General features: G+C 47.4%; 1 protein-coding gene across 3 annotated transcripts in view; it reads left to right on the plus strand.

The window, feature by feature from the left end:
* The first annotated feature begins 184 nt into the window (after window positions 1-184).
* The window catches only part of ABCC4 (ATP binding cassette subfamily C member 4), a 283,125-nt gene continuing 265,531 nt past the window's right edge, over window positions 185-17,778 (plus strand). For all 3 annotated transcript variants that reach the window (XM_004709768.2, XM_045296369.1, XM_045296368.1), the window contains exon 1: window positions 185-258. In XM_004709768.2, coding sequence (XP_004709825.1) covers window positions 185-258 — 74 coding nt within the window. The remainder of the gene's footprint in view (window positions 259-17,778) is intronic.

Consider the following 17,778-nt stretch of genomic DNA (forward strand, 5'->3'; position numbering starts at 1 on the left):
AGGGGCGCCGGGGCGGGGACAGGGGCGTGCCGCCGGCGCCCGGCTTCCGGAAGCCAGTGTTGCTCCGACTCCTGGCTAGCGGACCCGCGCGGCGACTGGCGTGCCCACCTCCCCGCTCGCGTCCAAGGGAGGAGGATCGCGCCACCGCCTGGCGAGCCTCGCCGGCGTGTCCCCGGCCCGCAAGATGCAGACGGTGTACTCGGAGGTGAAGCCCAATCCGCTGCAGGATGCTAACCTCTGCTCGCGCGTCTTCTTCTGGTGAGCAGCCCGGGCGCCGCGCCTCCGCCGACACTGGGACACCCTCTTGCCACCGGTCCCCGGGGTGCCACCCGCCCGCTCCTCACCTCCCTTGGCCGCCGTTACCGCCGCCCGCCGCGCCTCCCTCCCCGGGCTCCTGCCTGATGCCACCGGTCGTTCCTTCGGGCTGGGTGGTCGGGAAGTGGTTCTAGCGGGTGTCCGTGGTGCTTCCTGCCCGGTGGGGCCGCCGCGTGGGCCTTCACGGGCGCCCGCGTGGTGCCGGCTTGCGTCCCCGCGCGCGGGGCGGGGGCCGCGGGGCCTGGGGGCCCAGGGCACTTAGGGCCATCCAGCCCTGCCGAGAGACCTTGCAGCCCCACTAGTGCTCGGGGAAGGGAGCAGAAGGTGGGAAAGGAGGGGAACCAAGACTGCAGAGAAAGGTGGCTTCATTCCGTATGGGAGAATGGGTGGGTACCCCCAAATGCCCGGGATTCTCAGTTCTCCGGACCGAAAAGAGCCCTCCCCGCCGTCGTAAACAGGCAGTTTTTGAACAGTTTCTTTTATCTGGGCCAAAGCCCAGTTAATGCACAGGGCCAGTGACATCACTATCCCACCCCCTTTTGGTGCTGTTTATGTGACAGCTATTTCCCAACTCCTCGGAGCTCCAGCCTGCTCTCTCCCCGGGGCAGGTGTCGTTCACAGCACGTGGGTTGCGGTACGTGGTTGTGACGAAAGTAACATTTTAAAAGCAATTTAATGAGTGGACAGTCTTAAAAAAGACTCGTTGTTTTGACTGGGACGCCCACTGGGAAGCCTGGAGTGTGTCTTAGACCAGCTCTTTTCCGTATTGCTAGTATTTTCACTTTCATCTCCACCTCTAGTGGAGGAGCTCTTATTCCAGAACGTTTACTCCCAGAGATCCTAAAGGACAAAGTAGAACTAGAGAATGTAACTTTATGGTAGTAGAATCTAGCATCTATCTTTGAGTGGCTGGTGGTTTCCAAATGCCTACCATGCAGTTAGCCACTCAATGTGCTACCCATGAAGCCACCAGGGCCGTGCCACCCTGGTGTCGGTGAGTTCTGAGCTCTCAGAGAAACCTTGATGCAGGTGGTTCCGACTGGGAGTCAGTCCTAACTCTGAACGGCACTGAGCTGGGAAGAGACCTAGCCTCGAAGAAGCAGTGCCAAGTGCTCAGAGGGTGATTATGTGTCTTAAGGAACGGTTCTATCAGTGACAACAACTAGTGGATCGGAACCTTTGGGTTGTAATCACACTTCGTTCATAATGGTTTCTTGATCCTCCATTGTATCTTGGCTATACAGTCCACATATTTATTTAATGTTAAATGGGAAAATCCAGGCAAGCCCAAAAGAATGAGTGCTTATACTCTGGTTTTAATGGTTGTTTATTCAGTATTGGGGGGATACCTCTTGGCGGATTGGTGGTCCTTTAATGAGAGTTTGGAGGGTGGGGGCAGAGGAGGAAGGAATATGGGTGAGGTTATCATAAATAACTTGCAGGCAGGCAGGCAGCCTGAACATCACACAATTGATTCTTGAAGCACCGTCGTGGATTCAGGGTAGAGCTGAAGAAATGAAGAAAATGCGAAGATACTGACAGGCACCCACCCTTTTCTGGTTTCCTTTGGGAGGGTGAAGCTCTCTCTTTTACATGAAGACTGAAGCAGAGAAGTTTAATTGAATGGTTTAGGACCACACAGCTACTAAGTGGTCTAGTAGGATCCGAATTAGGCAGTTTGGCTCCAGAACCTGTGTTTTTACCTACTGTATTGTGTTGGTTTTTAAAAGATTTTTGTCATTGTTTTTAGCAGTTATCATGTTGGCCCTGACTTATGGTGACACAGTGCTTAACAGAGTGAAACATTACCCGGTCCGTTGGCTTATTTTTGGAAGATTGTGAGGCCTTTCTTCCTAGTCTAGACGCCTCAGTGACTGAGGAGTGGTGAATGGAATCTTCTGGACCCTCCATGTGGAAGGGAGAATTCTACCACTGAACCATTACTTGAATTGCTGTTCCTTGTTGTGAAGTCTGTTTGGACTCATGGTGACCCCATGAGTGGAACCGCTCCGTAGGGGTCTCAAGGACTTTGGGAAGCAGATTGCCAGGCTTCTCTCCCAAGATGCCGCTGGGTGAGTTCAAACCACCCATTTTTTGGGAAGTAGTTTAGCTCCTTAGCCTGATTGTGCCACCCAAATGGGTAGGGAAGGCTTTTTTGAACATACCTTTGCTCAAATAGGCTGGGGGTTTCAAGGGAAATTCTTCTAGTTCTTTCTGTTGGAGAGGATGCACGACCATGCTGGAAGGCAGCTGCTCACTTAAACCAGCAGCTTCCCCTATCCCGCAGGAACTTGTTCAAATGCAAACTCAGTAATCATTCCATTCCAGAAGCCTCAATTGGGCTTGGTGCTGGTGATTCTCATTCAAGTGTGAACCTCCCATGTTGTAAGCCCTTCTGCCCATTGACTTTGTCATTGCAATCGATTATACTTTGTAAAGAGGGGCATGCCTTTGTGAAGTCAATTGTGGGTAATGATGGGCTTCCTGTATTGGCATTGTAAAGTCTGAGGCATCTCATTGCCTGATGTACCCTTATCAGTGTAAGTTCATCACACTTAAAAATTTAATTCACATCGAGTCGATTCTGACTCATAGTGAGTGACCCAATAAGACAGGGTAGAACTGCCCCTGTGGGTTTCAGAGGCTAATTCTTCTTCTTCTTCGAGACAAGCTCTTCACAGTAGTAGAAAGCCCAGTGTTTTTCCTGAGAGGGTGCTGATGATTTTGAACTGCTGGCCTTGTAGGTTGCAGTCCAACGCGCCACCAGGGCTCTTCTTTTCAGTGTAAACTCTTACTGCTATCAGGAAAGGTCAAGTGCTATCAGGAAAGGTCAACTGTTACAAATCACCAGCTGCTCCAGATGAGGCTCCTCTTGGTAAAAAGTTACAGTCTCGGAAACTCGTAAGGGCAGTTCTACCCAGTCCTACAGGGTGGCTATGAGCCAGGGCAAGCAGGGAAGTTTAAATGAGCCAAGCCCGAAGTAGGCACAAGAAGACCAGGCCCCTTGTAGACAAAACCCACTTTTTCATCTTCTAATTGAGTGTTTGTTTTCCTTCTCAATTGGGTGTTTGCTTATCTGCTTTCTAAACTTGAGCCCTGGCAGCTGCCTACCTAAATGATGCCAATATCTAGGTAACTAATTTTTATACAAATGACTTAATGATGTTTTCATAGCACAGTTTCCACTTGGAGTCTAAGAGGAGTCATACGTTTTGGTGGATTGTTAAAAACTTTTTCTGTTTCTGTCAGAAATTTAAAAAAAAATGGCAAATGAAGCAAAACTAAGAATAAATGAACTAAAATTAAGAATAAGAATGACTTCTTTCTATGAGCCAGATAGACCTTCTGACAATTTGATTTTCCTTTTTTTAGTCTTATTCTCCACAAGCATCTTTGTGTACACCTGTGTGCCCCTTTTCTACAGAACTTAATAGTCTTCAACCCAGATTCCTTTTCATGTAATTTATCTGATGTGGTATGATGTTTACTGACAGCATTTTGTTCAGTCATTTCAAAGTGGCTGAACACCGTTATTACTAATAATGATGTAATGCATATTCATGTCCACATATTTTTTACATCTTTCAATATTCTGTATTCACAGGAGTGGGATTCTGTCACTAAGTAATGGGCCAAATTACTTTTCAACAGGATCGGACCAGTGTGGCCTCTGAATAGAGTTTTGGGTCTCATTTTGAGTGTTAGTGTTGAGTATTGAGCTGGATTCTTTTTCCCATGTATCAAACAATTTTAACTTGATTGCATTTGATTACCAGCGAGATTGAACCTTTTACCTGTTTTTGACAGTTTATTTGTATTTTCGAAAACTATCAGGGTTTGGGGGGCATTTTTTCCCCCTGATGAGGTATTTATGGTTTGGGAATAATTTGTAAAATATTCGTCCAGTTTTCCAGATGTTCTACAGTCTAGACGTTCCACAGTTTTTAAGCTATGTATCATTGATCTTTCCTTTTTGTTTTCTCCTGTTGGCTTGTATACATGGTCACTATATCTAGGTTTTAATCCTTGGGTCAGCTAAATCTCCATATGTGTTTTCTTTGAACTGTTATTGTTTCATTTTACTTTTTAAAATTCATTTTATTGGGGGCTCGTACACCTCTTATCACAATCCATACAAAACATCCATTGTGTCAAGCACATTTGTACATTTGTTACCATCATCATTCTTAAAACATTTATTTTCTACTTGAGCACCTTGCATCAGCTCCTCATATTTTCCCCTCCGTCCCCGCCACCCCTTCCCTCATGAACCCTTGATAATTTATAAATTATTATTATTTTGTCATGTCTTACACCGTCCAACATCACCCCTCACCCACTCTTCTGTTGTCAGTCCCCCAGGGAGGAGGTTATATGTAGATCCTTGTAATCAGTTCCCCCTTTCTACTACCCCACCTTCCCTCCACCCCCCTCCTGGTATCACCACCCTCCTCCTGGTATCGCCACTCTCAGTCAGCACCAGTCCTGAAGGGATCATCCGCCCTGGATTCCCTGTGTTTCCAGTTCCTATCTGTACCAGTGTACATCCTCTGATCTAGCTGGATTTGTAAGGTAGAACTGGGATCATGATAGTGGAGGAGGGTGGGGGGAGGCAGGGGGGGGGCAGCATTTAAGAACTAGAGGAAAGTTGTATGTTTCATTGTTGCTACACTGCACCCTGACTGGCTGCACTCCCTCTCATTCATGATTTTTTGGTCTTTGATTCCTGATCCCTTGATCCCTTTGATAGCTCATGCTCAGGCTAGTGTGCTTCTTCCATATGGGCTTTGTTGCTTCTGAGCTAGATGGCCGCTTGTTTACCAAAATTTCCCGTCATCGTCTGACTAGTTCTCCCCTCCTGATGGGAAGGAAGTGGCCTAAATGGTGAAGATGGGCCAGTTGCATCCCCAGGATGCCATAAACTCTGCCTGTCCTCAGAATCCCTCCGCCAGGTGTCATCCTGCAGGGTACCACGCCTGGCAGCACAGGACTTTCCCCAGAGAAGAGCCGTGAGCAGCTCTTTGGTCTAAGGCACTTGCCCTGCAGGAGAGCAGCTGAACTACTTCCCTGAGGCTGGCACGGCAGTTGGTGAGCGGTCAGCTTGACAACACAGACAGTTGTGGAAAGGGCTGCAGTGTGAAGGTGGACGCTGGAGACTTTTCTCCCAGAGAAGTGATGACGAGGGAGGGCAAAACACCAACGAGGAGTAGGCTTTTTGTTTTACCTTCGGAGTACTTCCTGTTTTGAGATCTTGTTAGGTTTCTCAAGTGGGTAATACCTTGGTTCTTGGCTTTGATGCTGAAAGAATTCATGCCGAAGCCTGTTTTGTGATCCATTTGCGTTTTTATGAAGGACAAGACAAGTTTCAGGTGTTACAGTCTCAAAGGGGTTCACAATTGGGCACGAACATCCACGTGGAAAACAGCACTCACGTGTGTGAGGGGGTGGATCCTGGGAGGCCAGAAGCCCCAGAGGCTAAGAGCATGTGGGCCCAGAGGCCGTGGGCCCTGAGTAGGCCTGGAGTGGGCACATGTGGGCCCCAAGCAGGCCCGGAGTAGGCCCGCCCAGGCTGTGCATGTGTGCCCTCACCCTCCCACCTGCCAGGAGCAAGTTAAAAGAGAGTAAGATAATGTCCCAGAGTGTGCTCCCTGCCTTTATTCTAGCCCACCCCCAGGCTGTGGGAAGGCAGTGGTTGGAGGTATTGATTGACCCCTTTGACTGGGTTAAGCCCATCTGGGTGATGTCATGAGCCGGGGCCTAGTTTGGGCTGCCCAGGTACCTCCCACCTGGCTGGGGGGCTTGAGTATGAGCCTGCTCACTTTGAGGGTCTTCATAGATGTCTCTCTAATGGTTGCCTGATTTCTTTCCAACCTCCTTTATGGGGGCCTTTGCAGGCGTGGGAGGGACAACCCCCTGTCCCTAAGTCTAGCTCCCTAACAATCTCTGTTCAGCATTCTTGTTGTTTGTATTAGTTGATCCCGACACCTGCTGATGCTGTGTGTGTTGAGTAGACCAGAGTAGGCAGTGTGACCTTTCTGAAGCAGTTGCCAGGCCTGGGTGGGTTCTACTGTCCACCCTTTGGGCTAGTAGTCAGGTGTTCATCTGTTTGCATCACCTATGGGCCCCAATGTTAATGGCAGCTGAGTTAGCCTTCAAGGACATTTTCTCTGACCTGAGCATGTTCACAGTGTGCTCTTGATTTTTTATTTTCCCCATCTTTATCCTTGGAATCCAGCTGGAATGAGAGATGCTAACTCGTGGTCATTCAAGTGCATCCAGGTGACACCTGCTTGTGTGGAGGTCTCAGACATAGGAAGGATTTATAAGGATGGTCCAGGAGTGGGCAGTGTTTTGTTGTTCGTGGGTGGTGGGGAGGTCACTATGAGTCAGAACGGACCCGATGGCATGTAAGAACTCCCTTTTGCGTTGCATGGGTCAGGTTATGTCAGCGCAGCTGTTGCTGGGATGTTCAGGCTGGGGGTAGGGAGTGGGGCCGTGCAGTTAGGGCCTTCATCCTAACTGACCAGGATTCTGACAGTCAGGATGCCCTCTACCTCCTGATGTAAGGGTGCTTCTATGAATCCTTTCCCCCAAGTTGAAGAGTGTCCAGGTGGAGGACAGTAGTGTAGTGGGAGGACCTGGACTTAGAAATTGGGTTAGTGCAGATCCTTCCCGTGACCTTGAAGATTTCATGTGGCTCTTTGCAAATGAGGCTCTCCTCTGAGAGTCTCAGTCTTCTTAAAACGAGACTGACATTCGTCTTTCATGGAGTCTGTGGTGGTGCAAATAGTTAAAACTAAGGCAATGAGCCCACTCAGGGGTGCCTTGGAAGAAAGGACTGGTGGTCTGTGTTTGTAAAAATCAGCCTTCAAAACCTTTATAGAGAGAGCACAGCCCTCTTCTGACACACCAGGGTCTGCCAGGACTGGGGGTTGACCTGTAGGCACGTGTTACGGGTTTTTCCATTTCCCGGGGCAGATGGGTGTTGGAGATGATGGTTAATGTAACCTACTTAGCGCAGAGTTAAAGGCTCAAAGGCAAGCCAAGGTGGTGTGGCTAGGGGCTGCCTTTTTCAGATAATGCGGGAAGGTTTCCTTTTTTTGGGGGGGGGGTGAAGTGTGGGAAGGAGAAAGGTAAATTCCTGCCCTCAGGGGGCAGGAAGCATGTTTTTTTTTTTTTTTAAGACCCATTCAAAGATTACAAATAGAGATAAGTAGAATTGAAAGTCAACAGATGGCAGAGGGTAAACATAATTTTACCTGTAGATGTTAAGGTCATGAAGTGTACATATGGCAGCAGTGCCTTCCTATAAATATGCCTGCAACAATGGCAGACACAGCTCCCTCCACCCCACACCCTGTGGTCCTGGGGCCTGGGCATGTACATTTTAACAGTTACTTCAGATGTGGAAGGAGCCCTGGTGATGGAGGGTGCTGCTCATTGGGCTGCTGACTTCAAGGTGAAACTACTGGCTGTTGTGCAGGACAAAGACGAGGCTCCCTGCTGCCAGGAAGAGTTGCAGTCTTGGAAATTCACCGGGGCAGCTCTAGTTTGCCCTGTAGGGTTGCTATGAGTCAGAGTTGACTCCACGGCAGGGAGTTTGGTTTTGGGGAGTTTTCCTATTACACAGTAAGATCCAAGGGGTCAGATGGATCGACTTAGATTTTAATACTGATAAGCACCAACACTTATTGAGTGCCCCCTCTGGGCTCAGGATCTTGTTCTGTGTTTTACATGTATGTTTAAATTTCTTTCATCTGGCAACAGTGCTACAGGGCAGGCATTATTTCTTAATTTTTAATAAATTGAATACATTTTATTTCTTAATTATTGCTCAATTACACAAATGAGTGAAATGAGACCAAGAGACATTGGGCAACTTATCAAGAGTCTTTATAGCTCAGAGGCTGCAGTGCAAAAGCTGGAGTCCGCTGAGGTCATCAGAATACGTTATAAGGTGTTCACTGGTCCTTGAGTGAGTGGTGCAAATCATTTTCCCTTAACAGACAGCCTAAAGGTTTGACTCCCCCCCCCACCCCCACCCCAAGTGCTGTGGAAGAAAGTCCTGGTGATCCATTTTCATAAAGATTGTCATTTTTGTGGCCACCAAGTCCATTCTGACTCATGACGACCCTGTGTGTGCAGCAGAGTCGAGCTGCAGTCTGTCGAAGGGATTTTCAAGGCTGTGGTCTCTTATAAGCATTTCTCCAGACCTTATTTCTGAGGGGCCTCTGGGTAGGTTTGAACCGCCAACCTTTTGGTAACCATTTGTGCCACCCAGGGGCTCCTCCATAATGATGGCAATGAAGAAAACCCTATGGAGCATTTCTGCTGTGGTCCACCTTGAGCCAGATGCCACTGCAGTTGGTGTGTGTGTGTGTGTGTGTGTGTGTGTGTGTGTGTGTGTATGTTCATGCCCGCAGCTGTGTGCCTTCTGAGCTCAGGCTGCTGTGTGCGATGCTCTAACTCCAGACAGGTTGACTGAGCAAATACATGCATTTGTTGTCCATACAATTTGAAAGCCCTGCTGCTGAGTAAATATGTGCATTCCACATGGCTGAAACTGGATCCGTGCCCTGCCTCCTGAATTGCCCTCTAGGGTGTTGGCTTCTGTAGCTGGCCCACTCTTACGGTGAACACCTGCCAGTCATCCTTGACTTTGCCCTCACACCCTGACATCAGATTCTATTGACTAAACATCAGGACTCATTCATTCAGTCAGCAAATGATTCCTTACCTCAGGTGACACAGGGCATCCTGGGGAAAGGAGGTGCCCACTGGGGCCTCTTGCTCCTCCCCAGCCTCCTCTGTCATCAGTGGACTTTCCCTTCTCTCACTCACAAGGCTCTCTCCTCATACGAACCTATGCCGGCCTTCTGCCTACTACCCCTCCTGCCCCCATGCTCCTCTGGAGAGGAAACCTAAATCCTGGAGAATGGCAGTCAGGATCCTGCAGGATTTGCTTTTCAAGGTCCGTCACAATTCTTCACCCAACTAGTGAAGCGGACCTGTCACCAACTCTACCTCTGAAAACAGTGGAAAAACAAGGATGTCACTCTGAGAACTGAAGTGCCCCTGGCCCAAGGCCTCATGTTTTCAGTCGCTTCGTACGCATGTGAAGGTTGGCTGTTGATTAAGGAAGACTGCAGAAGAATCGATGGCGTTTGAATTACGGTGCTCGAGAATGGACTCCCCAAAAACCAACAAATCGGCCTTGGAAAAAGTACAGGAAGCGTGTTCTTAGAAGCAAGGGTGGTGAGACTTCGTCTGTTATACTGTGGACGTGTTATCAGGACATACCAGTCTCTGGAGAAGGCTATTGCGGCGCTTTAATTCGTGTTCACTACTTTACTTCCTTGTTGAAGTGCTAGTATCCACTGCAGTGGCTACACAGAAGCTTAGACCAAATTCATGATTAAAGGATGCCAGCGAGAAATGCTCAGGATGGTTGTTTACCAGGACATGTTACAGAGTTATTCAGAATACTGAATTCAGCTCAAGCTCTGTGGGTCAGCAAACCTAGCTCCCTGAATTAAGTGCCCAGAGACACCCCGCTCTGAAAGCCACCCTTCTGCACAAAAGCCCTCACTGCCACCTGATGGTGTTGTCAAGGTTATTTAAGGTCACACGCCTCGCTGGTTTCATCCCCCAACTTTCCTTTATTGCAAATACACCCATACTTGGCGAACACCCACGGCCTTGCCAACTCCTTAATCTATCATGCTCCATGTGCACGTTTGTACTATCTCGGCATTAGCCCCTGCCTGCACTTTTACCACCAGGTCACCTCTTGTCCATGCATCTTTCTCAGTCGCATAGGATTATAAGGCTATAAACCCTGTGGCCACCTATAGGCTCAACACAGGAAACCCTCTCATGACATTGTTTAGTGCGGAAATTAATTGTTCTTTAATGAGTGAGTGAATCAAACCAGTACTTCCAACCAATGCCTCTGCTACCTGTTCAGATTCAGTATCATTGCTCATGTGAATTGCAACAAAATCTTTGGAGGGTCACTGCGACTATTTTCCATCCTTCACTACATTTTCAACACAGCTGGCTGCCACAATACTGACATAATGCACGTAAGGCACCAAAAAAGTCTCCTCCCTGCCTTCAAGTCCATAGTGACTCATGGAGACTATAGGACAGGGTAACACTAACTACCCCTGTGAGTTTCTGAGACTGAGTCTTTAGAGTAGAAAGCCTTGTCTTTCTCCCTCAGTCAAATCCTCCCTAGTGGTTTTGAACTGTCGACCTTGTGTATCTCAGCCCAACTCGTCGCCATGATATTATCAGGGCAATCCTCAATACATGGGGCTGCTGTGAAATGGTGGCTGTACATAATTAGTATTAGTCTGAGTTTCTCTAACTTGGAGAAGCTGAGAGAATTTTGAGTTGGTCGTTATAGAGAGGGTGTCAGACCAGAGTCAGAAGATCTGTCTTAGTGTATGGTACTGCTTTCGTTGGCCACGTGACTTTGGGCAAGACTATTCTGGGTTTGGGTCTCCTCTTCTATAAATTAGGAAAGTGTCCTTAAAGACCGAGGGCCCTTTCCAACTCTGATCTTTAGACACCCTTCAGGCCTGGGAGTGAACTCACCCCTGTGGTTCAACTTTCAGCCAGACCAGAGACAGGCCTTGAAAATGAACAGAAACACCTGGAGGGAGGCACTTCTTAGAACAACCAACAGTGTGAGATCAGAAGAAGGAATGGGAAGAAGGTCATGTCGGAGAGGACGGGGGAAGAGGCCTGTTACATTGTGGGGATTGCCATCAATCAAAATGCATGTCTGTTGTTGAGTGGAAAATCCCAGGGCCTGAATCCGTTGGACAATTAGTTCGGTTTAGGTGCTATGGTGTCTTGTTAGAGTATTTATTTTCACATCTTGCAATGTACTGTTGGCACAATTGTGTCAGCTTAAACATCAATAAATCTGTAAAAAGTACAAACTACTCACACAGCATGTTCCAAGAAGTATATTTAAAACACTTAAAAATAATTTGCTGAGTTTACTCTTGTATCTGTCTTTTGTTACTGACCCAAATGCCAAGTCTTATTTTGTGACATGCTTATTATTATTATTTTTTTAATTGAGTGGTTTGCTCTCAATTGCCACTGTTTTAAAATCCTTTATCTCTCAGGGTCCGTCCAAGCATCTTATACTCAATACACTAAATATGGTTGTACATTATTACCTTTGTCTTTATGTGCAGTTCTCTAATTTGGAAGCTAGCAAAGTACCTCTGGCAGGAGTAAGCAAAGCATTGGCTATGTTGAAGAAGGTGTCAGAGTGGAGCATGTGGGAAGATAAAAAGCTACTTATGAGCAGTGTGTTCCAAGAATTTTATTCAAAATACAAAGGTTCACAAAGGTTGTGGAAAATGAAATTAAGAGATCTTGGCATTTACACCAACAGAGGTGGAAGGAGTGCGGAGTAATACGTCGCTCTGATGAAGGGAGAGGTAGCCTGCTGTGGTTAGGTGCCTTGGAGTAGGTTCCGACTCAGAGCCACCTCAAGTACAGCGGAACAAAACACTGCCCGTCGGTGCCATCTTCGCGATTGTTCCCGTGTTGGAGCCGTTGTGCAGCCACCAGGGCCATCCATCTTGCCCAGGGCCTTTCTCTTTTGCACTGCCCTTTACCCAGCATGATGTCCTTCTCCAGGGTCTGTGCCCTCCTGTCAATATGTCCAAAGTTTATGAGACAAAGCCTCACCATCCTTGCCTCCAAGGGGCATTCTGGCGGTACTTCTTCCAAGACAGGTCTATTTGCCCTGTTAGCAGCCCGCGGTGCTTTCCATGTTCGTCACTAGCACCATAGTTCAGATGCATTGATTCTTTTTCAGCCTTCCTTATTTATATTCAACTTTCACTTGCACAGGACGCCACTGAAAATGCCACGGCTTGGGTCAGGCACAACTCAGTCCTCAAAGTAATGTGCTTGCTTTTCAACACTTTAAAGTGGGCTTGTGCTGCAGATTGACCCATTTGATCTCTTGACTGCTGCTTCCATGAGCATTGTATTGTGGATGTAAGCAAGCCCAAATCCTTGACCACTTCAAATCTTTTCTCCCTTTATCATGATGTTACTTACTGCCCCAGTTGTGATTTTGGTCATCCTTACGTTGAGTTGTAATCCATACTGAGGGCTGCAATCCTTGATCTTCATCTGCAAGTGCCGCAAACCCTCACTTTCAGCAAGCACGGTTGTGTCATCTGCATCTAACAGGTTGTTAATAAGCCTTATTCCAATCCTGCTGCCGCATTCTTCCTCACATACTCCAGCTGATGATTTTGCTCAGCATATAGAGTGAAGGAGGACGGCGAGAGGATACCACCCTGATTGCACAGCCTCCTGATTTAATCCACGCAGCATTCCCTTGTTCTGGTCACACAACTGCCTCTTGGTCCATGGATAGGCTCCACGTGAGCACAGTGAGGGCTTCTAGAATTCCCATTCTTCTCAAGGCTACCCGTAGTTATGATCATCTACCAGTTAATAACTGTTAATAACTACTGCCCATAGCAATGCAGATATACTTTTAAAAAGAAAGAAAGGTAAGTTTAATTTGTACTCAGAACTGAGCCATGACATCTCTGCAATTATGTTGAGAAGTGTAAGGTGGTGCCATGTGCCCCTAAGAAGTCTTGCAGAAAGTACTTTCTCAGGACAGCAAATGGCTCAAATGACCTTGTCAGTCTCTCTGAGTGACTTCCTTCTTTCTATTAATAGTGTCATTGCTCATGATTAACCTGGAGCTCAGAGTTGTCTGTGGGCAGGGGAAATGCACGCTCGGTGACAGAGGAAGTCCGTCTGCTGTGGATCCTTGTCTGCAGGTTCTCAGCGACTCCTAACTCTACCAGTTTGGTGGGTGCTTCCTTTGGCTCAGAAGCCCCTGATGTTTTCTCCATTGGCATCTGATGTGCCCCTCTGCGTGTTTCCAAGTCACCTCTCAGGCCTCCTTGAGAGATGTCTACTGTTGCCGCGAAGTCAGTAGCCTTTTGCCGGATCTGTCTCATTCCCTTAGCTAACGGTCTACACGGGTGTCCAGTGTCCACTGCTCTCTACAGCTGCTGAAATCCGACCTTTCTGTCCTTTATGCAAAGAATGTGGATCTTTGGACTTTTTTTTGGTAAAATATTTCGTTTAATTAAAACAAAACTGATTTGTATTATAAAATGGTTTTCATACATTTTGACAATTAGGACATCCAAATTAAAAAAGGAGGATGGGACAAAGAAAGGATGAGCACAAAGCAATAAGGGAAATATTACTCAGAATCAGTCCACCTGATTATTTCCTACGTCTTCAGACTGATAGGCATTCACTTTTCTTTGAGGACAACCCCAAAGACGGCGGAAGCAGATCTTAACAGAATGGACTTTTTCAAAGAATGTCAGGTATTGACTTTTGAATGTTACAAGCAACGAAATAGGGCTTATTATTATTACCCTATGTGGGGAGAGAAGCCCTAGTGAGTTCATACCTGCTAGCTGCTGAATGGGAGGAAGAGGAGGCTGACTGCTCCCATGAAGCTATATGGCCATGGAAGCTTAGTTCTCTTCCAGCCTATAGATTTGCGATGAATCAAAATCACCTTGTTGCTGGTGGGTTTGCTTAGGTCAGGTCAGGTATGTATGGAGCTGTCCCAAGTACCTTAAAACAAAACAAAACAAACTCACTCCCATTGAGTCAATGCTAACTCACAGTGACACCCCTTCCCCCCACCCCCCAGGGTTTTAGGGGATAGCAATCACAGTGATAAAAGGAAGTCCCAATTTCCCTCGTTCCCGGTAGAGAACAATTCTGCATAATGTTCCATTGGATTCCTAGATGGTGAAAGCCAGACACACTGGTGAGCAGGGACCCAGGGCCTGGGAAATAAAGGGCAAGGCCTAGGAGTGGGGGTATGTGCGCTGGCTGGTCCTGGCCCAAAAGGGACCTGGCACTGAAACTTAGGAATACTGAGGACATCAGCCTCAACAGTGGATGTGTTTATAATATTACTGGGTGTTTTTCTGCATGCTGGTTCATCCAGTCTTCTGAATACTCCTTCTGAGATCGGCACTTAAAGAAATGGAGGCACACAGAGGCAGAGGAACTTGGCCCATGTCACAGAGCTGTGGAGCCACAGAGCCAGGATTTGAATCCAGGTAGCCTCATCATTTCTTCAGCCTCCTTTATCTCAGCATGAGACAGTCGTGAAGGGAATCCTTCTGACTGAAAGTAGAAGAGTTAGAGGAAGGAAGGAATGCAGGGAAGTTTGGGTGCTGCTGCAGGTACAAGTGAGAGGCAGCAGAAGGGAGTGGCACCCAGGAGCAGTGGGCAGAGAGCTGTGAAGGGACCTTGGTTCCCTCAGGGAGGAGGAAGCCTTTTAGGGGACTGTAGTAGAGGCCTGCTGGGATGTAATTCTGGTTCACACTACTGAGCATGCAGGGCCCTCAAGAAGATGGACCTTTCTGAAGGGAAGAGAGGAGAGGAAACAGGCTCTGTCTGAGGATTTAATCCCCACAGCCATTGTGAATTGAAACTGACTCCATAGGACCTGGTTAGTTGATGCATGTAGCCACTCTGGCCCAGCGGTCCCTCCGTGGCAGCTGTGAGGCTCAATGTGGTTCTGAGAACAGACCATTAGCCTCATCTCCTGGGGAATTGTTAGGCTCCTGGTCATTCTCATTCTGACACATGGCTAAGTTCTCCATCTCTGACAGTGCAGGTTTCCCAGTGTTCTGTTGCTTTCCATTCTCTGCAGATGTTTGCAGTTTTCCTTTTCTGAGCAGTTTCTAGCCTATTCAGGTTTCACTGTACACACACACACTGAGGTAGTTAGTTTATTGTGCCAACCTGGCTGATAAACACATGTGGGGTTAATTGAAGGGCGGAGGGAAAAATGGCTTGGTGAGCCTCGTCTTTCTAGTTCTCTGCTCTCTTGCTTTCTGATGGTCAGACCCCAGGGTACAGCTGCCTTAGCCAGTTCCCTGCTTCAGCTGGGAAGGCTCACTACCTGCAAGACATCCCTGAGGAGAAGCCGCATGGACCTACCCCAATGTGGAGACCCCTGCCAATGCTGAGATGCTTACACATTCAGTGATTTGGCTTTCCTCCTATAGTCTGCATCATGGTGTGTGTTTTGTGAGATGGAGGAGGATTGTGTGGATTGGTGTTGGACATATGGGTTAATGTTGGATTTGTGGGCTTGGGCAGCACTGGGTTGGGATATTTTCTTGATGTGCACTTAACTTTTATATAAAACTCTCTCTTATACATGAGTTTCTGTGGATTTGTTTCTCTAAAGTACCCAGACTAACACACACACACACACACACACACACACACACACACACCCCAAAAGTTTCTAGAAGCAATATTCTGTTTCATGAAACAATAATGCTCATAGCACAATAATGATTTCTATTAAATTTTTAAAAAGTGAACAAAACAAGTGGGGATCATGGTCATGGCACACCAAATTGACTTGAGACCTGTCTTAAACCGTTCGTTTGAGAAGCCCTGCTCTTGAGAGCCCCCTCTGCCCCAGTCTCTGTAAGTGGACTCTTGGAGCTGTTGCCTCCATTACCCACGTGCCTCCTGGCTCTGGATACAGTGTGCTGGTCACACATGATCAGAACTGCCTTCTTTGTAGTTACTGATGCTCTGTTAGCCTGGACAGGCTAAGGTTTCTGACCTGCTCTTTCTTGACCTGTCACTGTCTTTCTTTTTGGGGGGTTGTGTGTGGTTATTTTTAGCTGCTATCTAGATAGCACCTGATTCAGGGCAACCCCATGTGTGGCAGAGTGGAATTGCTCTGTAGGATTCTGACATTTAGAGATCATAGGTTCAGATAGTAACTTTTAGGTTAGCAGCTCATCACAAACTGTAGGCCACCTAAGCCAAACCAGACCCTACCACACCTCACCACACCATACCATACCCCACCACACCCCACCACACCCCACCAAACTGACTGCCATCCAGTGAGTTTTGACTCATGGCGACCCTATAGGACAGGATAGAACTACCTTGTGAGTTTCCAAGACTGTAACTGTTTAAAGCAGTGGTTCTCAATCTTCCAAATCCCGCGACCCTTTAATGCAGTTCCTCATGTTGTGATGGCCCCCAGCCATAAAATTATTTTTGTTGCTACTTCATAACTGTAATTTTGCTACTGTTATGAATCAGGTGACCCCTGTGAAAGGGTCACTTGACCCCCAAAGGGGTCACGACCCACAGGTTGAGAACGGCTGGTTTATAGGAATAGAAAGTCCCTACTTTCTCCCTCGTAGCTGGCTGATGGTTTTGAACTGTTGACTTTGCCCAGTTAGCAGCTCAACTTGTAATTGGCACACCACCAGGGCTCCTCATGTGGACCACCTAGGCTCCTTTTTAAGTTGTTTAGGTACAGTCCCTGAAATGCTTGAAGAATAAGGAGAAGAGCTCATCCTGCCCCTGAACAAGCACTTGGGCTGTTACAAGTCTAATGGCTTGTTGAAACTAGGTGACTTCTGGTGTTGGAGTTACTTCCTCAGCACCAGGTGGAGCCGTCTCTGCTGGAAGGCTATCCAGTGTAAGCTGTTCTGTGCTTTCAGGCTCTGGAGTAAGTGAGTGATGAGTGCAGACTCGTGCTCTCAACTCTCTCTCTTTTAACTTTTACATGCATAGTATCATACTAGTTTGCTTTCGGGAAACCCCCATGCAAGTCATTAATGTGTCCAACAGTCATAGCCAGAGAAAAGTGACAGTTCTATTATTCTTTCATCAAGACAAAGTCAAAATCCTCTTTCCGCTCTCCTTTTTCTGTCACCCTTGTTTTGCCTTAAAAATAGAGTAAGCCAAAATCAGGCCTCTTTTTCCTTCTGTGGACATCTTTGTTAGCAGCTGCACAGAAAGTAACATGAAGTTTTTTTGAAGGGAAATTCCAGAAAGCTGCCTCACGGGCGCACACAGTTTCTCAAGAGGAATTCTTTCCTGTAAGGAGCAGGCAGGTTTCGAAGGACCTGTTCCAGGAAGGATAAGGTGCAGCCGGAAGGAATCCCGCAGAGCAGCCTGCTCACAAACACAGCAAAGGGAATTCACTGCCACTGATTTCTGGGAATTGATGTCTTTTACTGCATGTGGCCACTACAGGATGGACTAGCCTGTGGAAAAGGCAATAAGGAAAGTGGAGCGAGAGACCCTGAGTGAAAGGTTGTGGATTAGAGTCCACCTAGAGGTATCTTGGAAGAGAAAAAGGTGGTGATCTACTTTCAATCAGTCACTGAAAGTCCCAGGGAGCCCCGTTCTTCTCGGACACATAGAAGGGTGCCAAAAGTCTGGATCTACTGGACTTGGGTGTCATGTGGCAACGTTTTACTGATTAATTACGTTGGGGCATTTTTCAATGGCTTGGAGGACCGGGCCTAGGCCTTCCTCAAAGAAACCTCTACCATTTTAGATTTTCTTTATCTCCCCCACCCCCACTCA

The sequence above is a fragment of the Echinops telfairi genome, unplaced genomic scaffold (genome assembly GCF_000313985.2).
Source record: "Echinops telfairi isolate 266 unplaced genomic scaffold, ASM31398v2 ScPeMD7_7405;HRSCAF=8443, whole genome shotgun sequence".
NCBI lineage: Eukaryota > Metazoa > Chordata > Mammalia > Afrosoricida > Tenrecidae > Echinops > Echinops telfairi.